Source organism: Micromonas commoda, chromosome 3 (genome assembly GCF_000090985.2).
Source record: "Micromonas commoda chromosome 3, complete sequence".
Taxonomy (NCBI): domain Eukaryota; kingdom Viridiplantae; phylum Chlorophyta; class Mamiellophyceae; order Mamiellales; family Mamiellaceae; genus Micromonas; species Micromonas commoda.
The window spans coordinates 946,784-974,053 of NC_013040.1; the positions used below are offsets into that span (position 1 = coordinate 946,784).

The 27,270-nt window shown below is 65.1% G+C and overlaps 12 protein-coding genes across 12 annotated transcripts; 6 read left to right on the forward strand and 6 right to left on the reverse strand.

The window, feature by feature from the left end:
• Window positions 1-5,857: 5,857 nt before the first annotated feature.
• MICPUN_105298 (predicted protein) lies at window positions 5,858-7,799 on the forward strand (the record flags this gene model as incomplete). Its single annotated transcript, XM_002500530.1, has 2 exons — window positions 5,858-6,078; window positions 6,268-7,799. The coding sequence occupies 2 exons, from the start codon at window positions 5,858-5,860 to the stop codon at window positions 7,700-7,702; spliced, it is 1,656 nt and encodes a 551-aa protein (XP_002500576.1). The 3' UTR covers window positions 7,703-7,799.
• Window positions 7,800-7,816: 17 nt separating this feature from the next.
• On the reverse strand, window positions 7,817-8,497 carry RPIA_1 (ribose 5-phosphate isomerase; the record flags this gene model as incomplete). The annotated part of the gene is made up of 1 exon (XM_002500950.1): window positions 7,817-8,497. The coding sequence occupies one exon, from the start codon at window positions 8,495-8,497 to the stop codon at window positions 7,817-7,819; it is 681 nt and encodes a 226-aa protein (XP_002500996.1).
• Window positions 8,498-9,077: 580 nt separating this feature from the next.
• AE_1 (anion exchanger family) lies at window positions 9,078-12,392 on the forward strand (the record flags this gene model as incomplete). Its single annotated transcript, XM_002500531.1, has 2 exons — window positions 9,078-11,660; window positions 11,874-12,392. 2 exons carry the CDS (start codon window positions 9,078-9,080, stop codon window positions 12,390-12,392), a joined length of 3,102 nt encoding a protein of 1,033 aa, XP_002500577.1.
• Window positions 12,393-13,563: 1,171 nt separating this feature from the next.
• MICPUN_99546 (glycosyltransferase family 77 protein) lies at window positions 13,564-15,543 on the forward strand (the record flags this gene model as incomplete). Its single annotated transcript, XM_002500532.1, has 1 exon — window positions 13,564-15,543. One exon carries the CDS (start codon window positions 13,564-13,566, stop codon window positions 15,541-15,543), a length of 1,980 nt encoding a protein of 659 aa, XP_002500578.1.
• An 86-nt stretch (window positions 15,544-15,629) lies between these two features.
• Window positions 15,630-16,415, reverse strand: TIC55-2 (chloroplast envelope protein translocase family; the record flags this gene model as incomplete). Its single annotated transcript, XM_002500951.1, has 1 exon — window positions 15,630-16,415. The coding sequence occupies one exon, from the start codon at window positions 16,413-16,415 to the stop codon at window positions 15,630-15,632; it is 786 nt and encodes a 261-aa protein (XP_002500997.1).
• A 242-nt stretch (window positions 16,416-16,657) lies between these two features.
• On the forward strand, window positions 16,658-17,044 carry MICPUN_99547 (predicted protein; the record flags this gene model as incomplete). The annotated part of the gene is made up of 1 exon (XM_002500533.1): window positions 16,658-17,044. The coding sequence occupies one exon, from the start codon at window positions 16,658-16,660 to the stop codon at window positions 17,042-17,044; it is 387 nt and encodes a 128-aa protein (XP_002500579.1).
• Window positions 17,045-17,246: 202 nt separating this feature from the next.
• MICPUN_57066 (predicted protein) lies at window positions 17,247-17,474 on the reverse strand (the record flags this gene model as incomplete). The annotated part of the gene is made up of 1 exon (XM_002500952.1): window positions 17,247-17,474. The coding sequence occupies one exon, from the start codon at window positions 17,472-17,474 to the stop codon at window positions 17,247-17,249; it is 228 nt and encodes a 75-aa protein (XP_002500998.1).
• A 285-nt stretch (window positions 17,475-17,759) lies between these two features.
• Window positions 17,760-19,163, forward strand: MICPUN_57067 (KH domain-containing protein; the record flags this gene model as incomplete). Its single annotated transcript, XM_002500534.1, has 1 exon — window positions 17,760-19,163. The coding sequence occupies one exon, from the start codon at window positions 17,760-17,762 to the stop codon at window positions 19,161-19,163; it is 1,404 nt and encodes a 467-aa protein (XP_002500580.1).
• Window positions 19,164-19,219: 56 nt separating this feature from the next.
• Window positions 19,220-22,111, reverse strand: MICPUN_57068 (chaperone, Hsp100 family, clpb-type; the record flags this gene model as incomplete). Its single annotated transcript, XM_002500953.1, has 1 exon — window positions 19,220-22,111. One exon carries the CDS (start codon window positions 22,109-22,111, stop codon window positions 19,220-19,222), a length of 2,892 nt encoding a protein of 963 aa, XP_002500999.1.
• Window positions 22,112-22,302: 191 nt separating this feature from the next.
• Window positions 22,303-23,213, reverse strand: MICPUN_70208 (predicted protein; the record flags this gene model as incomplete). Its single annotated transcript, XM_002500954.1, has 2 exons — window positions 22,303-22,436; window positions 22,542-23,213. Coding segments are annotated over 2 exons (806 nt in total), but the record flags the coding sequence as incomplete, so codon positions are not given.
• Window positions 23,214-23,752: 539 nt separating this feature from the next.
• On the forward strand, window positions 23,753-25,162 carry MICPUN_57070 (predicted protein; the record flags this gene model as incomplete). Its single annotated transcript, XM_002500535.1, has 1 exon — window positions 23,753-25,162. The coding sequence occupies one exon, from the start codon at window positions 23,753-23,755 to the stop codon at window positions 25,160-25,162; it is 1,410 nt and encodes a 469-aa protein (XP_002500581.1).
• Window positions 25,163-25,220: 58 nt separating this feature from the next.
• Window positions 25,221-25,880, reverse strand: MICPUN_80283 (predicted protein; the record flags this gene model as incomplete). The annotated part of the gene is made up of 1 exon (XM_002500955.1): window positions 25,221-25,880. The coding sequence occupies one exon, from the start codon at window positions 25,878-25,880 to the stop codon at window positions 25,221-25,223; it is 660 nt and encodes a 219-aa protein (XP_002501001.1).
• Between the last annotated feature and the right edge of the window lie 1,390 nt (window positions 25,881-27,270).

Consider the following 27,270-nt stretch of genomic DNA (forward strand, 5'->3'; position numbering starts at 1 on the left):
ACTCGGAGCAGGCAGGTGGAAGCCTTCTCCAAAAAGGGGTAGGGCTTCTCGCCGGGGGGCGCGGCTGGGGTCGGGGGGAAAGGCTCGGGCTCGGGCGCGTCCTTCGATCCCGCCTTCTGGGCGATGAGTGGCGCGAGTAGGGACGCGCGGTGGTCCCATAGAAGGCGTCGGAGCAGCGGCGAGAGCGCGCGCCACGCCGTGACGCTCTGCCGCCGGCGCATAGCCGCGAGAAGCACGCCCATGGACCCCTCGAGGAAAACCCTGGCCGGGGACACCGCCGCCGCGGCGGCGGAGGCGGCTCTGGCGGCGGCCTCCTCCTTGACGATCGCCGCGCGACTCGTGGTCCAAAAAGAGGAGCTTCGCCTGCGCGCGCCCGTCTCATCCCGGCCGTTTCTGCCCCCGACGACGGACAGCGTGCTCCTCCTTTTGCCCCCCTCGCCCATCGCGGCGAGCCTCCAGCCGAGGTGCGCCTGCCCGCCCTGCAGGAGCTCGAGGACGGCGAGCGTGACGGCCGTGTTGACGTGGCCCTCATCCCCGTCCCCGTCGTCGCCGTCGCCGCGCTCGAAAGCCTCGAGCGCGTCGCACAGGAGAAAGAGGAACGACACCAGCCTCGGGGGCCTGCGCGGCGCGCCCGCGTCGGCGCCGCCCGCGAGCCACGTCCAGAACTGCGGCTGGTCCGCGTCCCTCGCGAGCGACAGCGTCGCCGCCAAAATCTTCCGCTTGGGGCCCTTGCCGAGCGCGGGGACTATCTCGTCCCTGTGAGAGACGATGAAGCGAAGCTGCGGCGCGTGCACCGCCGCGACGGCGGCTCGACCGGGACCCGACTGCGCTTTGCCGTCCCAAGCGTGCCGGGTGAGCGCCGTCGCGAAGGTGTTCGCGGTGGCGGCGCGGCGTGACGGATCGGATGACCTGAGACCGGTGAGGGTCGCGGCGGCGAGCGCGGACAGGAGCGCGCTACCCTCGCCGCCCTCGTCCGACTCGTCTTTTGACTTGTCATCCTCGCGCCGCCTCGTCGCCGCCTCGTCAGCCTTGGCCGCGGCCGCGGCCGCGGCCAAGCGGTTACCCTCGGCCGCCGCCGCAGCCGCGAGCGCGGCGGCCTCCTCCGCCGCCTCCTCCGCCGCGAGGTCCGCCCACGACCACCCGGTTCCTCGGACAGCCGCCGCGGACACCGCCATGAACCTGGGCGCGGCGGAGATGGCCGTGTAGAACTCGCAATCCATCCCGTTCGCCGCGGCGGTCAGCCTGGCTAGATGCGCGGCGGCGAGTTCGCACGCGAGGGGCGCGAGGGGCGCCGAACACCGGCCTTTGGGTCCGTCGCCGCGTCGCGACCACGTCGTCGACTTGATGCCCACGTCGAGCTTGTCGTTGACGACGACGCCGCGGGTCTCCTGCCTCACGGGAGTCTTTCCTCGGCCGTTCATTCCGGTGCCCGGCGTCGCGTTGGACTCGGGTCCCTGGACGTCCATGAGTTGCGAGCACAGCGACGCGAAGCCGAGGTTGAGCTCTCTGTCCAGCGCGGCTAACCGGGAAGCCTCGGGTCGTTTCGGGGATCCCGCCAGTTCCGCGCCGATGGCGTCCGCGAGGTCTCGCAGGGGTAAAAACTTCGGGTCGTCCGCGTCGGGCGCGCCGGGACCGGGGGGCGCGGCGGCAAACTCCGGGGGACGCAAACGTCGTCGTCTCAGATCCGCCTCGGGCGTCTTTTCCGGGGGCGCAGTGGACGCGGGCGTTTGGAAGGTATCCTCGTACCCCGGGGGCGGGTACTCGCGGCGCGCGTGGAGCGCCACGCTGCGTCCCACGAGCTTCAACACGAACCAGCTCACCGCGCGCGCATCCTCGGCGTCTCGCTCGCCCCATCCGCGAAGGGCCGACGCGTAGAGCCCCGCGAGCAGCGGGAACATCGGCGGCGGCCTGTCCCCGCCTTCCCCCGCCGCCGTCGATGTTCCCGCTCCATCGGGCGAGTTGGGCAGGTCGTCCGCCCAGGCCGGGTCCACCAGGGCGCGCGCCGCGTCGCGCCACCCCGCGGTGCACTTGGCGTCGTCGAACACCCGCGACGCGAACGCCGCCAGGGGAGTGCACTCGCCGGCGTCGTCCGGGCCCAAAAACGCCTGGACCCTGGCGGCGACGCGGACGAGGCACGCAAACGCGCGCTCTCTCAGTCCATCCTCGACGTGTCCCTTGGCCTTTTTCGTCGCGTTGGGATGGAGGCTGCTGACGTCGGACGAGGCGGATGACGAAGCCGTCGATCGCGTCGACGCGGATCGTTTGTGCTGCGAGACGGCGAAGGGCGGCGTCTCCGGGGTGACTGGCGCCGACGACGCCGACGGGCTCTTGGACGCGGACATCTTCGTCGAGGACGGGGGATCCGAGTGAGCCGTGGGGGAGTCGTCGCGCGGGCTGTCGTTGCCGCGATCCGAGTGCCTGGCGGGGTGGGGCGTGTGATACGGGGTCGGGGGTACCGCAGCCTCGCTCACGGCGGCTCCGAGCGCCGCGGCTCTCTCCAGCGCCGCCTCGGCCACCCTCGCGGCCTCGTCCGCCGCCGCCTTCGCGGCTCGCAGCGCGGCAGCCTCCGCCGCGTCCGCCGCCACCGCCTGCGCGACGGACGCGGGCGGCGCCGCGACAAGGCTCAGCAGCAGGTGCATGACGGCGGGCAGGTGTCGAAGCAGCTCCGGGCCGCTCGCTCCCGGGAGGTTCTCCAGCGCGGAGACCAAACCTCTCGCCGCGGCGCGAACGTTGGACCGCGTCGACGCCACGTTCCCGCCGAAGCTCGCCGACGCCGTGCGGCGTCGTCCGCTCCCGCCACCGCCCCTCATCCCGGCGAGTTCCTCGGCGTGGTGCCTGATGTCCGCCTCGGCGGCGGCGGCGACGGCGGCGTACGCCGCGCCGATCTTTTCATCCGAGGTGTGGACGTTGGTGCACGCTCGTAGGCGGAGGTGGACGCACGGCTTGCGATCTTCCCAGTACCGCATGTGCGCGCGGACGTTGCTCTGAAGGTACTTTGGCAGGAGCTCGGTGACGGCGGGGAGGCTGACCTCCCTGCCGCCCGCCGACTCCGACGCCGCGTCCCTGAGACCCACCCTCGCCGCGGCAACCTCCTCGGCGAGGGTCTCTTCCGCCGCCGCGAGGGGCAGGATCGCGTGGCCCAGCGGCGCCTCCGCGCCGCCTTTCGATCCCATGAGCGTCCCCATCACCCCGCCCACCTCCGCGTCGCGTCCGTAAACGCTGAGCACGATGTGGTGCGAAGCCTTGAGCCGAGCGGGAAGCCGGACTCGAACCTCGTGACTCCACGCGCCACCCTTGGATTTACCCGTGGACAACGGGGTCCACGACGCGGTCACGCGCCGTTCATCGTCACTCGTCGCGACGTCGAACCCACACTCGTTGTCCGCGTCGAGCGACACGTCCATGGACGACGGAGAAGTGGGAGCCGCCGAATTCGCTCTCGACTCGTCGTCTCGCGTCCCGTTCACCGAATGAACCCTGTTCACCACCGGGCGTCTCACCCCCGCGGTCGCGAGCTGAATCACGGGCAATCCCGGCGCGTCGATCTCGAGGTCGTCCTCTCGGAGCTGAGCCTTGATCCGCAGGTCTTTCCTTCGGCCGAAGCCCACGGCGTCGACGTAGAGGAAGAGATCGCGGCTCAGACCCGGCTCGTCCGCCGCCGACGCGTCCCACCATCGCGCGGGGGTTGCCCTCGCCGGGGAGAACGCGCGCATGACCGGGACACCGCGCGGAACCCCCGCGTTTGGCGCGAGCGGCGTCACCTCCACCGCGAACCTGCACCGAATCGCCTTGTGATTCTTCAGCGTGTGCGAGGTGGCCGCCGCCGCCTCCAGAAGGATCGCCTCGGTGTACGCCTCCTTGACCCTGTACATGCTGTCCACCGCCACGATACCGTCCACCACCCCGGCCCTGCCCTTGGCCATGATGGGTAGCACCGCCCACGCGATTATGCCCTTCGGTGGCTCGCCGCCGCCCGCGAACGTCCCCGGCGGCGTCCCCTTGTCGAGCCTCTTCTTCTCCTTGGCGAGGTGCGCGGCAATCTCCTTATCCGACTTGCGCGTGTACACCTTCGGATCGATACCTCCCGCCGCCGGGGCTACGTGCGTGAGCTGCACGAGAGCCCGAACGCTCGCGGTGGCGGCGCGCGCGGGGATGGAGAACGCGCCCGTCGTGGACGCCGATCCCGATGAAACCGCCGATCCCGATTCGCCCGTTCCGCTCCCGCTCTCGTCCCTCTCGCCCCCGCCCCTGGCGTGCTGGTTCCAAGCGAAGTGCATGTCCTCCGAGATGCGCCCCCGCGGGCCGTGCTCGGTGTTGAACGCGTTCTGGCCCAAGTCCACGAGGGCGATGGTGCCCTCCACGCGCTCCAGGGCACCCGCCTCGAAGCTCACCGCGCGAACGGTGATGGAGAACCGATGCTCGGCGGCGGCGGCGTTTTCGTCGTCGACGGATGCGCGATGGGGCGACGGAGGTGCGGAGGCACCGCGTCTGGCGCCGTAGTCGGGCTCACACAGTCGCATGAGGGGCAAGGCGCCGACGTCCGGGGGCTCCCTCTTCGGAGCGATTGGGTCGGCGGACCCGGCGCCTTCGTCTTCCTCTTCGCCTTCGTCTTCGTCTTCGTCGGATCGCGCGTCGCCCGTCGACGGTGGCGCGCTGGACACGCCAGCCTCGCTGGAGGGTTCATCGTTCGCTTCGACGGGTACGTCCTCATCGTTCGACGGCGCGTACACTTGGGGATCGAACGCGATACGATCCGCCTGCGGCGGGGTTGGGGAGTTCGATGTTAGCGCAAATCCAGGCTGGCGTAAAAAGCATATAAACTTCATCGATATGCGGGCGTGGGGTGGGGACTCGCCTGCTCGAACCCGGAAGCCTTGACGCATATCCGGTCGCGCCTCCACGTCCCGTGGAACTGCTCTACGAGCGACGCGATGTGTGGCGCGTCGATCTCGTCCGCGACGAGGGGCGGCGCGCTCGGACGTCTCATCACCGATGTGTGAAGGCTGCCCGACGCGTCGTCCGCCGCGAAGGAGGACACGCCCGACTTGGCCGACGGCGACGGAGTGCTCGTCACACCTTCGTCTTCTACCGCGGGCTCCATTTCTGGTGAGCTCCGCGGTCGCCCCACGCCCGCGGCAGACACCCCTTCCGCTCAGGTGCTCCGCCGCTGGGCTACTTTGACCAGTCGGGCACCAGTCTGGGCACCCGACGGCCCGAGGCGACTGCGACTTTTTCGAAGCGTCGAATAAAGAAATCGTCGATCTGACCCATAAGCCGTGACTGATCTACATCTATCGGGATACATAAATGCTCTCGGGCGTATGACTAGTTGCTGGGTGGTTAACGACACCTGTAATCCGAGTGGAGGCAGGGTGTTCGAAGGGCTTGGGTTCGCGAACGGACCTCAGTCGCATACCGATCATGGCTCCGCTTCAAGCCAGTGGTCCGCAGCGGGTTCTTCCGGAGGGGAGAAGTCGTGGTGGATAGTGAGACGGGAATCGCATCAGGCGGGAAACCGAGCAGTGCAAACCGTCCGCCGCTGGCAGTGAAGGGATAGGCTGTGTGAGTGCTGCTGGGGAGCCTCCGCGCGTGAGTTCATGTTCGACGTGCATCCATCAAATGGGATATATACCTTTTTGGTTCTATTTGAGCGTGCACGTTTTCACCTTAATTGGGGTTTGGAAAAATGCCGAGAAACGAAACCTGATATTTTGCACCCGGTATTATGGCCAGCCAGTCAGAGCTCGCGCGCCGCGCCCAGCGTATCTATCGGCCGCGCCTTCTGTGAGCGGGAAAAGCCAAGGAACCAATTATTTCCAAGATCCGACGAGGGTTGCGAGGACCACTGCGAGGCACCATGCCGCCGGTGTTGCGACCGCGCACCCCCAAGAAAGGGGATGCGCCGCGCGTGAAGACCCCGGGGTCGGCAAGGCCCGTGCGTCGCGAGTTCCGGAACGGCGCGCGCGCGGGGACGGGCGCGGAGGACCAGAAGTGGTCTTTCGCCCTGAGCTCCAGTGGTTGGCTCTTCGTCTACTACATCGGGGTGGTGAAGGCGTTGGCGTCGCGAGGATTCCACAGGTGAGCGCCGCGATCCATCTCCGGACATTATTTTGCAATCGGCAAGAGGGCGTCAGAGCACTCGCGTCCCGCCGGGGGATCCGCGCGGCGCACGCCGCCCTGCCAAATTTTAAGTTTTCCCGCTCCACCGCTCACTCGCCTTGCCCGCGCTGACCGTGTCCCCTCGCCTCCCCGCGCGCGCTCGAACAGGAACTCCAAGATATACGGGACGTCGGGAGGTGCCCTGACGGGCTGCTTACTCTTCTTAGACATAGATCTGGACGCGCTCGCGGAGTACGCGTACATCTGCGCGGCCGAGGCGCGCGCCAGCATCAGGGGCGCGTTCAAGCTGAGGGACTACTGCCGCGGCGCGATCACGCAGTTTTGCACCGCGAACGCGCACGAAATTCTGCAGGGACGGTTCGAGGTGTCCATCACGCGCATCTTCCCGTGGTACAAGAACCTCCGGGTGAACAACTTCCCCACGTACGACTTCCTCATCCAGTCGCTCATGTGCTCGGCCTGCATCACTCCTCTGGCGGGATTTCCCATGTGGCTCAAGGGACACGGCTTGTGCTTCGACGGCGGCGTGAGCGATTTCCAGATTCTCAAGGGCCTCGCGCGCAACGGAACGTTCTGCAAGCTTCACTGCAGGAAGACCAACCCGAAGGATCTGGTGGTCGTGTGCCCGTTCTACAGCAGCCGGGCCAACATCCGGCCCAGCAAATACGTGCCCATCTGGTGGGCGTTTTACCCTCCGCCGCCGTACAAGCTCAAGGAGCTGTTCGAGCTGGGGCAAAAGGACGCGCACGCGTGGTGCGATAAGCAGGAGGACGCCGGGAGCTCCCCGGAGAAGGACGATTCGCCGAGGGCCACGTCATCGGAGGGGTCGAGGTCGTCGGACGAGGACGATGACATGGAGTGGGAGTGGCAGCGCAAGGAGAAGGCTCAGGCTCGAGGGACCTCAGACGCGAAGGACCTCAGCCGCGAATCCTCGGTGACCGCGGACGACCAGGACATGGAGCCGCCGACGTCGCCCACGGCCACGAACAGAGGTTTCACAGAGTGGGCGGCGGAGTGCCAGGAGTGGGCCTCGCTCAGCGCGGAGGCGGCGGCGAGGCGGGCGATGAGCGCGGCGCGAGCGGCGGCAAACAAGGCGGAGGCGTTTGTCCACCACGAGGCCGAGGTCGTGCACACCTACGCGTCCGGGAAGTTTTGCCAGGCGCAGGCTGCCGCAGAGGCTATGCGCAGGGTGGCGTCGAAGAGTAACCTGCCGGAGATTGACCTCATCGCGGATCTGGACGACGACGATCCGGAGGAGGAGATCCCTCGAGGGAGGTTCCAGGCGCACAGGCTGCTCTTGAAGTCGTTGGCGTGCATGGTGATCTACCTGGAGCTCGTGGCGCAGACGCTGCTGAACGTGTGCGGAGCCGGCGCGGCGCTGTTACTTCCCGGGGTCAGGTCGGGGAAGCTCCGCGAGAAGGTTTTCGAGTGCTGCCGACCGCTGCCGCGGGTGCTGCTGCAGCCGGTGCCCGGGGTGCGGAAGGTTGCGAAGATCGACGGAAAGACGGCCAAGGCGCTGGGTAACATCTCGGTTGCCTACCGCGTGCTATGCTACTTGGTCCACATGGAGGTCCACTGCTAGTTGACCTCGCAGCGACTGCGAGTTCACGAGACGTGACTGATAACATTAGGAGAATCTTATTATCTTTCTCTTTGAATAACAAGACTTGTTGTCCACCAAACTCCAGGAGACCGATTACCACCAGGCGGGCTCGCCGTCGGTGCCCGCGACCTTGATGCCGTCCTTGCCCGCGACGATGACCTGGTAGGACATGCCGACAAACAGGCCGTGATCCACGACGCCGACGGTGTTCTTGAGCTCCTCGGCCGCCTTGTTGACGTCCTTGATGGGCTCCTTGAAGTGGAGGTCGACGATGTAGTTGCCGTTGTCGGTGACCGCGATGTTATCGCCGTCGGGCTTGTTGGTGGAGGAGGAGCCCATGCGGAGGACGGCCTCGCAGCCCGCGACGGAGGGGAGCGCGGCGATGGTGCGGAGGGTGTGCATGTGGCAGAACGGAGTGATCTCCACGGGGAGGGGGAAGCCGGGGCCGAGGCCCTTGCACAGCTTAGACTCGTCGACAATGACCACGAACTTCTTCGCCATGACCTCGACCATCTTCTCGCGGAGGAGGGCACCACCGCCACCCTTGACGAGAGCGAGGTCGGGATCGACCTCGTCGGCGCCGTCGATGGCGACATCGAGCACGGACTTCTCGTTGAGGGTGCAGAGGGGGATGCCAAGGGACTCGGCCTGCTCCCTGGTGCGCTCGGAGGTGGGGATCGCGATGATGTCCTTCAGCTCGCCGGACTTGAGCTTCTCGCCGAGGCGCTCGACGGCGAAGTACGCGGTGGAGCCTGTGCCGAGGCCGACGACCATGCCGGACTCGACGTGGTCATCAACGGACTTGTAGCCAACCTGCGCGTATCGAATGAAGGTGCGTGGTGAGACGTTGCGGTACGAGGAGGCCAGTCCGAAAGACAGGGGAGCGAGGCTGGGAATCCAGGGCAGCACTTACGAGCTTCTTGAGCTCGTCCTGAGACGCCATGGCGCGGGGGGCGACGACGGCGGAGCGAACGGCAGACTTGGACGCGACGCGGCGGTTAGCGGCGCGAAGGGGAGTGGCGCGGAGGGAGACGGATGAGGCGAGGAGGGCAGCGGGCATCGTGTCGCGCTACGCTTTGCGTTGTGAGCGACGATCGGGGCTCGATCGGATTGGATAACTTTTACCCTTCCGAGGGAGCTGGCATTTGGGCGTGCGTCACGCGGTTCGCTGCAAAACTGACGGCTGGGCAGTTAGGGCGCGGCCGTTATTCCGAAATATCCATTTTAACGCACGTGCCGACACGCAGTTAGTAAGAAAAACAAAATTAGTTACGCATTGGTTAGTTATTCCAAAAACCAAAAAATGCGGATCTCGTCCACTCGTCTCCCGCGCGAGGAGTGGGCGCGGGTGGCCATGAGCGAGTCCACGAGCGAGGTCCCGGGCGTCGGGGAACCTCCGAGATACGTCCGGTTCCTCCAGCACCTCGTGGCGGAGGGCGGATACGGCCTGGACGAGTCGCACGCGCTCACGGGATTGAAGGAATGGAGGGAGGCGGAGGTGGTCGGGGCGCTGCTGAGGAACGTCAAGGAGCGCGCGCCGGATGCGGTGGTGGGGCGCATCTTCACCGCGGTGAACCAAGACGGTCTCGTTGTGCTTGTGGGCGAGGCCGGCGAGCCCGAAAACGGCGGCGACGCTCACGCGAACGGCTCGACCGAAGCGACGAGCAACGGCGCCCACCACGTGGCGTCGAACGGCACTGAGATCACATCAGCCAACGGGCGAGCGCCGCGGCACAGGGTCCTGACCGATTGCCACATCTCCGTTTGCACCCTCGACCAGCCGGTTAACCTCGGCGCTCCCGACGGTCGCAACGCGCGCGCGGTGTTCCTCGTCATGGTCCCCGAAGTGGACTTCACCGCGCCGTGGGCGGAGGGCCTCGACAGGTACGAATGCCTTCGCACGATCAAGACGGCCTTTCAAAGATTCGCCGCGCGCGGGACCTTCCTGAAGACGGTCTACGCGGACGAACGCAACTTGGAGGCAGCCACGGCGAGGCAGAAGCTCGCGGAGTTTCTCGGGGAGCGGAAGAGCGGCGACGGGGACGCGGACGGGGACAGGGACCCCGAGCTCGGAAAGTCTTCGGGGCGGATGGCGGCCAAGGCGACGTCGACGAGGCCGACGTCGCCGAGGATGTCCACGGGCGGATCGAACCTGGCACGACAGAAATCCATCGCGAACATGCTCACGCCGGGCGCGAAGACGACGCGGCTTCGACCCGTCGACCTCGTGGAGGCGCTGAGGGCGTCGGTTGCGGCGTGGGCGGACCACGAGCAGCGGCGTCTGTTGCTGCTCGCGGACGAGAACGAGCGCGAGACGGAAGCCGCGTCCATGTACCAGTGGACGGGGAGACTGTGCGGCGGAGTGATCGACGATGTGACAAACAGGTGGGCGCCGCTGTTCGTGAGCGATTGGATCGACGGGGTCAGCGTGAAGACTGTGAGCGCGTCGCTGTTGATGTTCTTTGGCTGCCTCGCGCCGTGCATCGCGTTTGGGGCGTTGACGGACATATCCACCGGGGGTAAGATGGGCACGATGGAGTACCTGGTGGCGCAGTCGGTGTCCGGGGTGGTGTGGTCGATCTTCGCGGGTCAGCCCGAGATTGTGTTGCGGACCACGGGGCCGAGCACGGTGTTTCTGATTGAGCTCGCGAGAGCGTGCGAACGCGATGGCTACCCGTTCATCACCGCGTTCGCGTGGACGGGGATATGGAGCGCGATGTTCATGATTGCCATCGCGTGCCTCGACGCGTGCACGCTGATGCTCCGCAACTGCACGAGGTTCACGCAGGAGATCTTTGGGCTCTTTGTCTCTGCCATTTTCATCCAATCAGGCGGAACCGCGCTGGTGTCGTACTTCAAATCGGATGAATACGACCTCGCGCACGCGCTCTTCTCCTTAATCCTCGCGTTGCTGACTCTGCAGTTGGGTTTGTGGGCGCTGCAGGTGAGGACGTCGCCGTTTCTGCTCCCGACCATGCGCGAGCTCACAGCGGATTTTGGCGTCGCCGCAGCAATCGCGGTGGGCACGCTCACCGCATATGGAAGCAATGTCAAGGGCATGGAGATGCTCAAGATGACGTCAAGCATCGAGCCCGCCGATGGTCGGGGCAGTTGGGTGGTGGATCTACACGCCGGGCCCGCGCATCTCAAGTGGCTCGCCATCGTGCCCGCGTTGCTCCTCACCGCGCTGATGTACGTCGAGATGAACATATCATCTCTGCTCGCAAACAAGCCGGAGAATAAGCTCATAAAGGGACCCGCGCACCACCAGAACTTTCTCGTCATGGCGCTCATCACGCTAGTATTCGCGCTGTTCGGCTTGCCGCCGATGACCGGTTCGCTGCCGCACTCGCCGCAGTTTATCCGCGCGTTGTCAGATGTCGAGGAGATCACGGTTGGCGGCGAGACCCGCACCAACGTGATCTGGGTCCGCGAGAACAGGCTCGCGCCGCTGCTGGTGCACGTGCTGATGAGTCTGACGATCGTCATGGCACCGGCGCTGCGCCAGATCCCGATGGCGGTTCTGTACGGGCTGTTCTTGTACATGGGCATCACGGGGCTGGCGACTTCGCAGCTGTGGACGCGAATAAAAATGATCGCGATGGACCCGAGGCTGTTACCGCCGACGCACTACGTCAGGAAGGTGCCGCTGACCCGTGTGCACGCCTTCACGCTGGTGCAAATGTGCTGCTGCGCGGCGCTGCTTGGGGTGAGACAGTCCCCGGCGGCGCTGTTCTTTCCGCTCTTTCTCGGCGCTCTGATGCCGCTGCGATATACGCTGACGCACGAGGGGGTCTCGCTGTTCACGCCCGAGATGCTCAAGATGCTGGACATGATCGCCGAGGCTTCGAACGCGGAGACCGCGGCAAGGACTGGACGGACGGATGCCGAGGATCACCTGACGATCAGGGGCGACGTCGCGGATTTCGACCGATCCGTGCGCAAGGGGGGCGGAGCGAGGCGGAGATCAAACTGGAGTTCCAGGCGGAACTCTGTCATGCTTGATCTCGCAGAGGTTGGGCCGGCAATCAACGGCGCGGAGCTACTCTTAGAGCCAAGGGATTCGGAAACCAAACGCGAATAGAGAGCGAATCAACGCAATCCTTGAAAGCACAAAAAACGAATCAAATTCCTTTCCCTCCGCCTTCAGCCGAATCTCAGCACGTCCCCGTCTGGCGACCTGAAAGCTCCGCCCGGCTTGGGCGAGAACGGCGTCCTGGCCACGTGCCTCACAAACCCCTCCGGCGTCGGCGTCCTGAGTGGCACGCTCGTCTGCGCCACGGACTTGGGAACCCGTCGCATCCTGCGCCCGAAGATCCTCCCATTGGCCTTGACGAGCGCCCAAGCCGCCGGGACCCCAAACACCAGCGCCGTCGCGACGCGAACCGTCGTCGGCGTCACGTGCGGCTGCAGTGCCTCCACCTTACCAGCCTCCTTCATGGCGAACGCCTCAACCTCCGTGAATATCCGGATCGCGGTGGCGAGCGCGGCGGTCGACACAGCTGTGACGCCCTCGGCGAAAGCCTTCGCGCCGTCGCCCGCGAGGGGCGCAGCCTTCTCGAAGACTGCGCTCGCGGATGAGGTCGCGGTGGTGATCAGCGGCTCCGTCGCGTCGTGGAGCGCCGTGGCGAGCTCCATGACGTATCCCGGCGCGATGGTACTCGCGTAGGAGGCGACAGTCTTCACGGCGGTGAATCCGCCGATCGTGAGGCGTGCGACGGATCTCGCGCCGATGCGGAGGAGTGCGGCGATGAGCTCAGCCGCGTCCGGAGGAGTCGCGGACGTCTTCGACATGAGTTGCTCCTCCAGGCTGGCAACCTCGCTCAACAGCGCGCTCTTATCTTTCAGCGCCGTCTGATACTTATCGCTGAGCTCCTTGAGCCTGACGCTAACGTCATCGTACTGCGGGGAAGGGACGGGGAGGGACGGGTTAGGTGGTGAAGGTGCGTTCGGGGGCACAGATCTGACCAGTGGAGTTTGGGGTTGGGTCGGGGATGTCCGTGGCGCAGCGCTCACCTGCACCTTGCACTGCTCGAGCTCGGGATGCTCCGTGTCTTGGCATGTGGCCACCGCCAAAAGGGCGGCGAACACCGCGATGGTCAGCAGTCGAACGCGCATCTGTGTTGTGCCACGCTGGCTTTCACCCGGCAAAAATAAGAGGCTGCACCCGAGCAACCTGACACGGTCTTCTCGCAACGAAGACGCCTCAGAGTTGAAGGCGCCGGTGGGTGGGGCCCCGGGCTAGTAGGGGGGTGACCGCGATGAATAAGACACACACAGCGCCCGAAAGAAGGGGAAAGAGACGACGGAGGGTGCGGATCGGCGCCGCCGCCATCCTGGTACGTACCCCGGCGCTCCTGAACCATCGCCCCGCCTCGATCGACCCCTTGATTCTCCCCCTGGGAAATTCGGCACCGACGCTCACCCGACCCATCCCCCCTCTCCTTCCCCGTGATACACAGTCGATTATTTCGTGCGCGCTTGGGTACGGCTACCTCGCGCGCGAAAATGACGGCGGCGCGGGACTCGAGAACGGGGTAAAAGGCCGACATGAACGCACACCACGAGAGGTCCCGTCCCGATCTCGCACGACGACGCCCTCGACGAAAAGCCGGGCCGTCGACGTGCACGATCCCACGGTGAACTTCGGGCTTGATTTCGACGAGAACGCGGATCCCCCAAACGCGCCCCCTCCTCCCCTTATTCCGACGCTCGCGACCACGACCACGACGGTCCGGCGAAGTCCCCCGGTCCCGAAGAGGGCGACCGTGGATGAGGATCAGGGAAAGTACAAGTTCGAGGTGCTGCCGCCGCCCGTCGTCGACGGCTCAGTGACCAACATGCAGGAGGTGGACCCGTCCAAGCAGGACCATCCGAAGTGGATGCGCGATATGTGGAGCGAAAAGGTGCAGGCGGTTGACAAGAACGTCATAGACAAGGAACTGGAGGCGAGGCTCGAGAGTAGACCCCCCGAGCTGGACCACGTGCAGCCCGGCGAGGAGCTCTTTGTGACGTTCGGCACAGCGAGCGTGACTGACTTTGTGCAGAACTGGCTGGAGTCTGCGGACAAGCTCGGACTCTCGCCGTTGTTCGTGGGAGCGCTGGACGAGGACATGTACGAGTGGTGCAAGAAGAGGGGCGTGCCATCAATGCTCCTAAAAGGAAACACTGTTCTGAAAAACAGGGGCCAGCAGTTTATCACCGCCGGGGATAAGTCGTTCAAAAAGATGGGGACAGTCAAGACCAAGTTCATCCAGGACCTCCTGGAGCTGGGAATCGCGCCCATCCTGACGGACGCGGACGTGGTGTGGCTCAAAGACCCGAGGTCTTACTTCAAACGGGGAACGTACATAACCGCCGACGTTCTCGTCAGCACGGATTGCATTGACGTACCCGCGGATAGAAAAGACAACAACGGATGCTCTCACGTCAACTTCAACACCGGCGTGCTTCACTTCAGGCCCACGGATGCGGCGAAGGCGTTCGTGCAGACATGGAAGACGAAGGTTGCGACGTCGACGATCGCGTGGATGAGGGACCAGCCCGCGTTTAATTTGATAACGCACGAGGGCGTTGGCGGGCACTCGTTGGAACCAGCCGTGTCCGTGCCGGAAGAAAGGCGCGGCACCGAGGGACACCGCATGGTGTACTGGGCGGCGAACGCGTCGATTCGACTCGGCGTGCTGCCCAACTGGCTCTTCGGCAACGGCCACTCCTACTTTGTCCAGTGGCACCACCTGACGCACCCCGAGGACGGCGAGCCGTTCAGCGTCCACCTCACGTACCAGTACGGCGACACCGGCTCTTACGCGTTCGGCAAACGCGAGCGGATGCGTCAGGCTGGGATCTGGCGGAGCGACCCGAGGGAGTACTTCGAGGATGGAAAGTACCTCGTGGTCTCCGACGAGGGATCGCAGGTTGACTTCAGCGGGGAGTCGCCCGGGGGCGAGGAGGTTGGATCGGATAGGAACGCGTACAGGACGGCCATCGATCGGCACCTGAGGGAGGACAAGCTTCGAAGGACGACGATACGAAACGCGCTCGCGCTGGCCCGTGCCCTGAATCGCATCCTCGTCCTGCCCGAGGCGCGGTGCTACTGCGACAAGATATGGAACAACCTCAACGCGTGTCGCGCGCCGGGTGCGGAGTCGTTCAAGTTGCCGTATGCGTGTCCCATGGATCACATATACGATCTGCCCTCCTGGTTCAACCCGGGTATGCCCGATTTCCGCGAGCCCGGGTTTCTGGACGACCCGAGGGTGCCCGACGCCATAAAAGCATCCGTCGGGAGAGTCGTCGTCGATCGCGACGGGGACACCCGTGCGGGAAAACCGGGCTGGGATATGAATGATGGAAAGGTTGTCAAGTTGCGACACGGTTTCACCGTCCCGGACGCTAAGCTTGCCCTCAAATCCCTCGAGGAGAAGCGCGTGATCGAGGTGGACTTTCTGGGTAACGAAGGGACGTTTTGCGGGTTTGGAGACGACGCGAAGAACAAGGAATTCGACAGGATCGTGGTCAAGCCGCTATCGGCGAGCCAGTACTACTGCTTCACCGAGCTCTGGGAGGATCAGGGCTCGCCGCGGGGTGGGCGCAACGGTCCTTACGAGCCGCAGGTTGTCCTGAGGCACTGCGGGATGATGGAAGACGACTTTAAGCGCGCGGGGAAAGTGCACGCGGGGGTGGTGGAGCACATCGACAAACCGGACGGCGGATGTTCGTGCGAGTGGGGCTTCGGCCTCCCGCGCGGACTCGCGCATATTTCCAAGGACGAGAGCATCTGCCCGAGGCGGAACTCCGATCAGCCCACTGCTGGCTAGCTAGCCAGTAGCTAGTTCGATGCTAAATCGGTACCTAACGTCTACACGACTCACTACTCGTAGCTCTAATCTCAGCGCGCCGCTCCTTAGCCGTCGCCCGGGGCGTCCGGGAGCTCCTCGCCCTCCGCGAGTGCTTCGCCGGCGAGCGCGGGCTTTGCCTTTGGCGGCGGTTGAGCGAAACCGCGCGACATCGCCCACGGCGCCTTTCCGTCGCCGCCTCGCATCGAGTCAGCCACCATGCGCCCAACTTCGCGCCCCACGCCCGCGCCTACGAGCCCCGGGTGCAGACCCGCGGATCCCCGCCCGAAAGCGCCCGGGGGGAACCTCCCGCCGCCGCGGTTGAACACCTTGCCCGACCTCGGCGCCTTCTGCGAAGCCTGCGACGGGGGCGGCGGCTTGAACGCGTACCTATCGCTCTCCCATTCGTAGTCGACCTCGTGCGGCTTGGGCCTGATCACGTCGGGCGGCGGACTCGGCGGTTTACCCCCCCCGCTCAGCCGCACGCGCACCTCGCCGTCCGCCTCCATCACCTCGTGCACCCGCTGCTTTTTCGGAAGCGTGCACGTCTTCCTCGACATGTCCTGGTAGAGTCGCTCGCCGGTGGACATGGATATCTGGTAGTGGTGCCACGGGCAAGTGATGCACGCGCCGTGTCCATCCACATCCTCTATGTCGCCGTGCAGTAAGGGCGCTCCCATGTGGTAGCACGTCGCATCGAAGGCGTAGAGCCTGCCGCCCGAGCGAGCCACGACGAGGTATCGGCCATCAGCGGTGACCTGCACTCGCGCGTTTTCCCGGGCCAGCTGGTCGCTTTTCGCCACGACATGCCACTCACCCGACCTGGAGGGTCCCACGGCGGCGTCAGAGTCCATCGCATTCCCGTCAAATGACGTCGCACACGCCCCTTCCATTCGGTCCACCCCAGCACCGAAAAAAATGGTGCTTCGCCCCACGGCTAAACTCCATAAACGGGGGCACACGGATACGGAGCACGTTCGCCATGCCGGTCCAGCACGACACCATCGCCCCGCACAATTCACACCACATCGCCGCGAGTGCGGAGATCAAGGAGAGCGATGCGGAGTATCTCGCGAAGCACAACATCCGCGCGCTCATGGCGGACATGGTCCAGGAGATCGTCGTCGCGAAGCCCGTCTCTCCGGTGCAGTTCATGATTGACTACCTCGCGGTGGGCTCGTCGCTGTGCCAGCAGGACAAGTACGGCCTGAGCATGATGAGGCGGGCGCGGCTGATGAAGATCTTCAAGGCTTGGGATAAGAATCAGGACAAGACGGTGGACCTCAAGGAGCTCAGGGCGTTCACCAGGAAGCACGGGGGAAACGCAGTCACGCAGGACGAGCTCAAGGACATATTCATGGACATGGACGAGAGCGGAGACAGCAAGGTTGACGAGGACGAGTTCCTCAAATTCTTCTCGCTTAGCGTCAAGCGGATGGACGACGACGAGTTCGAGCAGATGATCCAGGACATGCTGCAGTAAGGGGACGTAGCGCCACTAGCTACTAGATGTATTTTAGAGAATGCCAATGCCAGATTTGGCGCAGCGTCGCTTGCTGTGCCACCCCACGAATTCACAGCGAGCGCGGCGATGTCCGTCTCTTCCGTCGAGCGCGCGATCGATTGACGTGATGCTGCGGTAGTGCTACAATGCCTTTTATACAACCTTGCTATGACTTCGCATGTCAGAAGATGCCGTTCTGGGACCCCAGCCAATACAGCCAAACGAGACATATTCCACCCCACATTCCCAATGGAAGCCTCGCGAGCCCCCCCTCCCTGGAGCTCCGATAGACCGCCGCTGATGTGGAGAGCACAAGCGGTAGTAACAGAGGCCCTGCCTGAAGCACAACCTGATTGAAAGACGTGGGATCCTCAGTCGCACGCACGGCAGTCACCGCCCCTCCCCCCATCTTAACCGCGTTCACATCCCGACTTCGCCAGAGGGGATATGCCACCGACCCTCGGCTTTTGCGTCTCCTCGTAATTCTGAGGACATGTTGCACGTGCACGTGGACGGGTGCAGCGCACACGAATGCCATCGAACCAAGGGATAAAAGTATCGGCCACCCCGCGTCCCGCGCCTCACGAAGTGGCCCTCGCCGAAAATTCGGTGCCGTTTCGGTGACCCTTCAAACAGTTCCCCCTTCAGAACCATCTGCGCGGAGCCCGCGGCCGTGATCATCGGATCGCCCACCATGGGGGACGACGCTCAGGTGAAAGAAGAAGAGGGGATGTCGCCTCCTCGCGGCCAATCTCGATCCCGCTCTCGGTCGCGCTCGCCCAGGCGCAGGAGCTACTCGCCCGATCGAAGGCGGCGAAGGGATTCGAGGGATCGTTCGAGGTCGAGGTCGCGGGGGCGGGGAAGGTCCTGGTCTCGCTCTCGGTCTAGATCGCCCCGCGGCTACCGCCGCCGGTCGCGCTCGTACTCGAGGTCCCGATCCCGGTCGCGATCGCCGCCGCGCCGACGCCGACGATCGCCGCCGCGCGGAGAACGGGATTCACGTCGTCCGCCGCCCGGCGGTCCCGCGAGAGTGAAGGCGGAAGCCGAGGAGGCCATCCCGTGCGTCGGGTACGAGGGGCGCATCATCGGCCGGGGCGGTGAGACCATCCGCCGGATCCAGGAGGAGACTGGCGCCAGGATATCCATAGATCGAGCGTCGGGGGAGTGCATGGTGTCCGGTAGTACCGAGCAGGTCATCCTGGGGTCCGCAGCCGTAAAGAAAATCATCGCCGAGGCGGGGGAGCGGGGCGGGGGCGGCGGCGGTAACGGCGGCGGCGGCGGCGGGTTCAGGCCCCCGAGCGGGCCGTTCGAAGCCGAGGAGACGATCCCGTGCGCCGGGTCCGAGGGAAGGGTCATCGGCAAGGGGGGCGAGACCATCCGCCGGCTGCAGGAGGAAACCGGATGCAGGATCGACATCGAGAAGGGTTCCGGGCTGTGCACGATCAAGGGAACCGTCGCGGCCGTGCGCGCGGCGGCGGCGGCGGTGAGGCGACAGATCGAAGACGGCGACGGCGGTGGAGGTGGGTTCAAGAGGAAGAGGGACTCCGAGGATGAGCCCATCGACTCGGCCGCGTACGGGCGAGAGCTCGCGCAACGAGAAGAGGATGACGAGCCTAAACCGCCGCCGATTGAGCCGGACTTTGGCCTCTCCGGCGCGCTCGCCGCGGAGACAAACACCGTGAACGGCGTCACGCTGGTGTACACAGAGCCGCTGGAGGCGAAGAAACCGACGGTGCGGTGGCGCCTGTACGTGTTCAAAAACGGGGAGTTGCAGGGCGACCCGCTAAAGATCCATCAGCAGTCGTACTACCTCCTCGGGCGGGAGCGCAAGGTTGTGGACATTCCCACCGACCACCCCAGCTGCAGCAAGCAGCACGCGGTGATCCAGTTCCGTGCGAGGGATGTGATGGACGACGATACCGGCGATATGGTGCAGGTCGTTACCCCGTATATACTGGACCTTGACTCCACAAACGGCACGCACCTCAACGGGGAGCGTATCGACCCGAGGAAATACTATCAGCTGCTGGAGAAGGACACCTTGGTGTTTGGGCAAAGCACGCGCGAGTTCGTGATCCTCAACGAAGATAGCAAGTGATTGACTTTAGTGGCGTCTCGTTTGCAATTCAATGGTGTTGATAAATGGTTGTTTCTTCACTGGGGGGTTTGGTCCCAGGACATCTGCGCGTAAGGGTCTGCGCCGTTGAGCTCCTGCTGCGCAGGCTCCTCCTGCCTCTGACCTTCCTCCTTCGCGACGAGGAGCTGCCTCCCCTCACCCTCTCCGTGCGCCCACACGACCGCCTGCTCGTTCTCGGCGACGTCGCCGCGGAGGATAGCCTGAGCTAAGGATGTCTCCAGCAGGTGCTGCACCGCGCGCTTCACCGGCCTCGCGCCAAAGCTGGGATCGTAGCCAGCCTCGCATAGCATCTGGATCGCCGACTCGTCCACGCGCAGGCCGATCTTGCGGTCCTTGAGCCTGGATCGCACGCGTTCCACCTGCTGCTCGACGATCTTCCTCACCTGGTTGAAGTCGAGGGGGTCGAACACGATGTACTCGTCGACGCGGTTGACAAACTCTGGTCGGAAGTGCCCGCGGACAGCCTCCATCACCCTCTCCCTCCTGTAAGCCTTACCGCCCTCGCTGTTGTCGTTCATGTTCTCGAGCACAAACTGGGAGCCGATGTTGGACGTCATGATCAGAATAGCGTTCTTGAAGTTCACCACCCGGCCCTGGCTATCGGTCACGCGTCCGTCGTCAAGGATCTGAAGCAGCACGTTGAACACGTCGCCGTGAGCCTTCTCCATCTCGTCGAAGAGGACGACACTGTAGGGCCTGCGTCGGACAGCCTCGGTGAGCTGTCCGCCCTCCTCGAAGCCCACGTAACCGGGAGGGGCGCCGATGAGCCTGGACACCGCGTGCTTTTCCATGTACTCGCTCATGTCGATGCGAACCATGGCCTCCTCGGTGTTGAAAAGGAACGTGGCGAGAGTCTTTGCGAGCTCAGTCTTGCCGACGCCGGTGGGTCCGAGGAACATGAACGACGCGATCGGGCGGTTGGGATCGGATAATCCCGCGCGCGAGCGCTGAATAGCCTCCGTGACCGCCTGTACCGCGAGGTCCTGCCCCACGACGCGCTTGTGGAGCTCGGCAGGTAGGTTGAGGAGCTTCTCGCGCTCGCCCTCCTGAAGCTTGGAGACGGGGATGCCCGTCCACTTGGAGATGATGTCGGCGATGTCGGACTCGGTGACCTCGTCGCGGAGCAGGTCGCCGCCCTGCGCCGCGGCGGCGTCCATCGCCGCCTCAGCATCGAGCAGCTCACGCTGGAGGTTCATTAAAGAGCCGTACTTGAGCTCGGCGGCTTTGTTGAGGTCGTAGTCGCGCTCAGCCTGCGACACCTCCGTCTGCACGGCGTCGATCTCCTCCTTGAGCTGCTGGATCGCAGCCAACTTGGCCTTCTCCTGCTCCCATTGGAACGTGAGCGTGTCCTGACGGACCATAAGCGACGCGAGCTCGGATTCCACGCGCTGGAGACGCGCGGAAACGTTGGCCTGCTCCGACGGCCTGGATCCGGCAGGTCTGCGGAGCGAGAGCTGCTCCATCTGAAGCTTGAGAATCTCGCGGTCGATCTCGTCCAGGACGGTGGGCTTGGACGTGATCTCCATCTTGAGCTTGGCGGCAGCCTCGTCCACGAGGTCGATCGCCTTATCGGGCAGGAACCTGTCGGCGATGTACCGGTCCGAGAGCACAGCCGCCTCGACCAGCGCGTTGTCGCTGATGCTGACGCCGTGGTGAATCTCGTACCTCTCCCTCAAACCGCGGAGGATGGAGATGGCGTCCTCGACGGAGGGCTGATCGATCAGTACCTTCTGGAAACGACGCTCGAGCGCCGGGTCCTTCTCGATGTATTGCCGATACTCATCGAGGGTGGTGGCGCCGATGCATCGGAGCTCACCGCGGCCGAGCATCGGCTTGAGGAGGTTACCGGCGTCCATGCCTCCGCCGCTGCCGCCGCTGCCGCCCGCGCCGACCACGGTGTGGATCTCGTCGATGAAGAGGATGATGCCGCCGTCGGAATCCGTCACCTCTTTCATCACGGCCTTGAGCCTGTCCTCAAACTCTCCGCGGAACTTTGCGCCCGCGATGAGGAGGCCCATGTCCAGCGACATCACCTGCACGCCCTGGAGCGAGAGAGGCACGTCGCCCTGCACGATCCTCTGCGCCAGTCCCTCGGAGATGGCGGTCTTACCCACGCCGGGTTCACCGATGAGCACGGGGTTGTTCTTGCTCCTTCTGGAGAGGATCTGGATGGTCCTTCGGATCTCGTCGTCTCGACCGATGACGGGGTCGAGCTTACCCGCTCGCGCCTCCGCGGTGAGATCCCTCGCGTACCTCTTGAGGGATTCGTACTTGCCCTCGGCGCCCTGGTCGGTGACGTTGGTGCCACCCCTGAGCTTGGTCACCGCGTTCTTGAGGGCGTCCTCGTTGAGGCCGAGCTCGGCCATGAGCGCGTTGCCGACGCGCTCGTCCTTGCAGATGGCCAAGACGAGGTGCTCGACGGCGACAAAGTCGTCGCGCATGGCGGACCTGCGGACGCGGGCCTCCTCGACGAGGGCCTCGAGGTGGCGACCGAGCACCTGCTGCGCGCCGCCGCTCACCTTCGGCTGCCTGGAGATGAAACGATCGATGAAGCCGACCGCCGCGGAGGGGTCGACGCCAGCCTGGGTCAGGATGCGGAGCGCGAAGGAGTCCTTCTGCTCGAACATGGCCTTGCACAGGTGCTCGGTCTCGACGATCTGCTGCTGCGAGTTGGAGGCGATCTCCGGCGCCAGTACGATCGCCTCCCACGCGCGCTCGGTGAACTCGTTCTGCGAGATCTTCTTGGCGCTGTCCGCGGACACGCGGGTCGCCACCTTGGAGCGAAGAGGGCGAGAGGGACGAAACTCGCCGAGGCCGGGCGGGCGTCGAGATCGCACCGCGTTGCCGTCGCGGCGGACGGCGGACGCGACGACGCGACCGCCCGCGACGTTCGATGCCATGGCAGACATCGCGATCCTCGACACACGCGCGCGCGCGAGGTCAGTGTGCGGCAGAAGCGCGTGGAAGGCTCCGGTGGGTTCGGGGTGACGACGCAAACCTGGTATCGACGATTTAAAATCAGGTGCATCAGGTTTCTATTGGTCGAGATCCGAGGAGGGGGTGACCCACACACAGCACTCACTGCAACACTCACGCCTTCTTAGCCTTTGACCTCGAGGACTCCTTGGCGAACTTGCGCTTGGTGAAGTAGGTCTGGCACGTGGCCCTGAAGTTACCCACGCCCATGACGACGAACAGCGCACCCGCGGCGGGCGCCTGCCACTCGCGGAAAAACTGCCCGCCCACGACGCCAGCTTCCGCGGTGTGACCCAGGCGCACGAGCCACTCGCCGAAGTAAACCTCCCCGAGGCCGTCCAGCAGGTCGTGCTCCCTCGCCACGGACACCAGCACGGACGCCCCGAAGTACACCTGCATGATCTGCAGGCCGAAGAGCAGCGGGTAGAGGAGCTTCAGCTGACCCGCGTTGCCGCCCATCTCGCCGCCGGCTACGTCCATCGGCGAAGCCTTGCCCATCGCCACCCTGGTGTACATCCGGAAGCGCTGGTACCTATTCTGCGTGAGCATCACGACCCCTTGGAGCGCGGTGAACACGAGGAACCGCGACATGTAGTTGAGGCACGCGTTGGACTGCACGTCCATCGTCAAGACCACGAGGCACATGCCCATGCTGTAGTAGTGGTGGTTGATCCACCACCGGCGGATCCTGCTTCCGTTGCACCGCAGCACGTTTTCGCGAAGCGCGAGCGCCGCGTAAAAGTACAGCATCCAGCACCAGTAGAACTGCACCAGCACCGGGAACACGGTGACGAGCGAGAACCACGTGTTGGCAGCGCCCGCCTCCAACCCTTTTTGCCGTTCGCGGTTCAGGTAGAGCAGCGCGGTGGGCCACGCGACGTAGGTGAAGGTGGACCTGTCCCTGAAGGAGTAGTACTCCTCTTTTATCCGAAGCCTGTTCTCCTGCCTCTGCGAGGTTACGTCCACGGCGTTACCCATGAGCAGGGAGAGGAACTTGCCGTTGCGGGGGGGCTTTAGGTAGCCGTCCAGCGCGCCGGCGGGTCCCGCGCCCTTCATCACCAGCTGCGCCTGGTACAGCGAGCGCTCCGCGGCGACGCGCTCCTCGGATCCCTGGGGCAAGCTCTCCACGGTCTTCGTGAGTCGCTTGAGGGAGTCGTTGAGGGAGGTCAGGTCATCGCACGTGCTGCGGAGGTTCATGTCGAGCTGCGCGACGCGACCGCTGATCGTGTGGATGCGCTTCTCGAGGTCTTTAGCCTCTTGCGCGACAGAGGGGGTGCCGTCTGTTGCGAGGAAGGGAGGGGAGGAGGTGAGCTTTTTTCAGGGTTTCATCGACGCGCGCGGTCGCGCGGGTACGGTGCGTCGAGGTCGTGAAGAACGGACGAGACGCGTGGCGTACCGCTCATGGCCACTGTACTAGGATAAAATACTCTCGACTGCGGCGGGTGTCGACTCGGCCGCGAAGGCTGCGCGCCTTTGTTTGTGAGTGCTGCTGACTCAGATCAGTCGAAAACTCGAGCTCGTCGAAAATCTTCGGCAGTTTCGGTGAGAGCAGGATCGGACTCGAGTGGGGCGCCATGTCGGGGTTCCACACCGAGGATGGGTACAATGGGCCAAGCCTGTTTGGCCAGAATGGCGCCATCGTCGGGGGCGTACGCAACAAGCTCGGCCACGTGGCGTCCGAGGAGGAGAAGCAGCAGGCGAGGCGCACTGTGGTCGTCATCGGGATCAAGTGGCTCCTCTCGCCGGGGTGGAGGGGCGACGACTACAGGGATGCGGTATTTCCCGCGGAAGTGGCGCAGTGGTTCGAGGAGCAGATCGGTCCGGTGCAGGCTGTGCACTTTAAGCCCCCGGTGCAGGCGTGGGTCGAGTTTAACTCCGCCTCGAACGCCACCGCGGCGTTGAATCTCAACGGGGCGACGTACCCTCGAAAGTGCAAGCATTCGCCCGGCGGCAGGATCAAGGTGAGCCGCGCGACGCACACGGAGCTGGTCCGTGGCGCCAAGGATCACCTGAGAAGCTACCACGTGCTCATCCCGGAGAAATTTCTCAAGGGCGAGGTGGAGCCGGGTGCGCACGACGGGGCCGGGGACGGACGGGCGGGGGAAAAGGAGGGGGAGGACGACGAGGCGAAGGTCATTGCGGCGTTGCGCGAGTCCAATCCGTATTTCGACCAGGACATGGCCCTGTACGAGGAGCATCACAGGGAAAAACTGCGAGCCGAGTTCGACAGGCTGGCGCGGGAGCGTTCAGAGCTCGAGGAGGTCAAGCGGCTGTACCGAGGAGCGAGCGCCGGTGACGTCGACGCGATCGAGAGCGCCATATGGGCCGGAGCGGATACGGACACCGCCAACCCCTTGGACGGGGGGCGGACCGCGCTGCACTACGCGTGCCTCGCCGGGGAACGAGCCGCGGCGCAGGTGCTCGTGGAACACGGGGCCAATCCCAGCGCGCTGGACGCCCTGGGGTTTACGCCCGCGGATGCGTTAAAAAGCGGTGAAAAGGATCCGCGGGGCGAGATCGCCGGCGACCTCGAGCTCGCGAGAGCCGCACACGCGCACATGGCCTCGCTCGCGATGAAGATCAACGCCGGTACGTACGACGTGGACGAGCCCGACGCGCCGGACTCGATGCCGCCGCTGCACGAGGCTGTCGCCGCTCGTAAAGGGGCGCTGACGCGGTTCCTGTTGGCGCAGGGGGCGAGCGTGGAGAAAACCGGGGGGTCCGACGGCGACACCCCGCTGCACATCGCCGCGCGCACGGGTCAGGAGAGGATGTGCAGGCTGCTCGTGCTGAGGGGTGCCGCGCCGGACGCGCCCGCCGCGGGAGGGGACGGGTCGACGCCGCTGCACGAGGCGCTGAGGGGGGTGAAGCGCAACGGCTCGAAGGGCGCGCACGCGAAAATCGCAAAGCTCTTCATGGACGAGATGAAGCGGCTCGGCCGGGGCGCGGAGGCGGCGGCGATCATCGCCGGTACGCGTTCTTAAGATTAGCACGATTAGGCACTACATAGCTCATTCGGCAGACAGCGTCAAGTGCGAAGTCTCAGGTTGCGGTCCTGGTGGCTTCAACTTCGGCGGCAAAATCTTCCACCTTTTTCTCGATGCCTTCACCGAGGTTGTACTTGACGAAACGGCGGACGGAGATCTTCTCTCCAATCTCCGCGGTGACCTCCTTGATGAGTTGTTCGACCGTCTTGGACGGATCCTTGATGAAGGGCTGCTTGAGGAGCGCCTTCTCGTTCACAACCTTGCTGAGGCGGCCCTGGATGATCTTCTCTCTGATGTTCTCGGGCTTGGAGACAACGTCCTCCATCTTCATCATGAGCTCTTTCTCGGCGGCGACCATGGCTGGGTCCGCGTCTTCGGGCGAGACGTACTCGACACCGGGGGAGGCGGCGACCTGCATGGCGATGTCGGCGACGAGCTCCTTGAACTTGTCGCCGCGCGCCACAAAGTCGGTCTCGCAGTTGACCTCGACGAGAACGCCGAGGCGGGACCCCCCATGGATGTAGGAGTGGATGGCACCCTCCGCGGCGACGCGACCCGCCTTCTTGTCCGCCGACGCCATGCCCTTCTTGCGAAGCCACTTAACCGCCTCCTCCATGTCGCCGTTGCACTCTGTGAGCGCCTTCTTGCAGAGCATCATGCCGGCGCCAGACTTGTCGCGAAGCTCTTTTACAGCCGCCGCCGACACGGCGCTCATCTCGGCCCGCGCGGATGTGCCAAACGCTCGCGCGGTGCTGAAGGCACGACCGCGGCTCGCGGCGCGGGAGAGCGCGGCGGTCGCTACCATCGGCGTCTCGACCTTCTTCTCCTCCTGGTTCCTCATCACCGAGTCGAACCAGCTCTCGACCACAAACGTCACCTCGCCCGCGCGCTCATCCTTTGATTCGCTCGCGTCATCGGCATCCTCCCCCTCGAAGAGCTCATCGAGCTCGGCGTCGGAGTACCCCGCGCTGGCGTGGGTGTTGATGGTCACCGTCGCGGACTGCGCCGCGGCTGCAACCTTCCTCGCGGCTTCGTCGCCCGTCCCGCCGACGACACGCGCCGCGCCGAGAAACGAACCCTCACATTTGGACGAACCCTCGCGTCTCCCAACCTTCACCGCACCGCTCACGCGCTTCCCGTCGTGGACGCCGTGGACGTTCACTGGAATCGCGAACCCCTCCGGCACGGTCACGGTCGCGTCGCCGCCGCCGGTGTACGCGTCGAACGCGCACCGCAGGGACTCCCTCAGCTCCGCGACGAGTTTCCCGCCCGCCGTGTCCACCGCGATGGCTCCCTCCTCGCCGTCTCCGCCCGCCACGCCCCCGACGGTGACGTTCCCGCCGGCGCTGCGCACGACGCCCGTGTCGCTCACCTGCGTCTGCTTGTCCACGCGCACGGCGCCGCCGGCGGTGTCGACGCGGAGGACGCCGCCGAATAAGGCGCCGACGTCGAAATCGCCACCCATCGTGTTCACCTCGAGCGTCCTGCCCACGAGCTTACCGACGCGGACGCTGTCGCCGTCGGTGCCGATGATCGCATCTGCGGTGATGGTATCGGCGCGCACGTCGCCGCCCGCGGTGTTGACCCGGAGGTTTGCGCCTCGCACAGACCCGAACGAGACGTCGCCGCCGGATGATTCCACGGCGACGGCGGATTCGACAACCTGCGCGACGTGGCAACGGCCGCCGCCGGTGGTGACGTCGACGCCGCAGAAGCGGGGTGGGACGAGGCATCGCAGGCTGCCGCGGCCGCGGGGTTGCATGTCCGCCTGCGCGTCGCTCAGGCCGCTCGCGTCCGCCTCGGTCGGGGTTAGGGTAACGATGACGCCGCCGTCGGAGGTTGCGCGAGCGTCGAGCGCGGGCGGCGCGGGCCTCGCGCCCTCCCAGGACTCGGCGGGCTTCCACGAGCCCTCCACGGTGATTGCCTCGTACTCCTCGCCGACGACGACGTCGACGTCGACGGGCCAGCGCGGAGGCCATCCGTCGGGCGCGCAGACGCGAAGCGTGGATCCGACGCCAACCTCGAACCGTCGGCGCGCGAGATCGATCGGCGCGGTGGTCATCACCCGGCGCGACGCCGAGAGGGTGGGCGCCATCGCGGGGTAG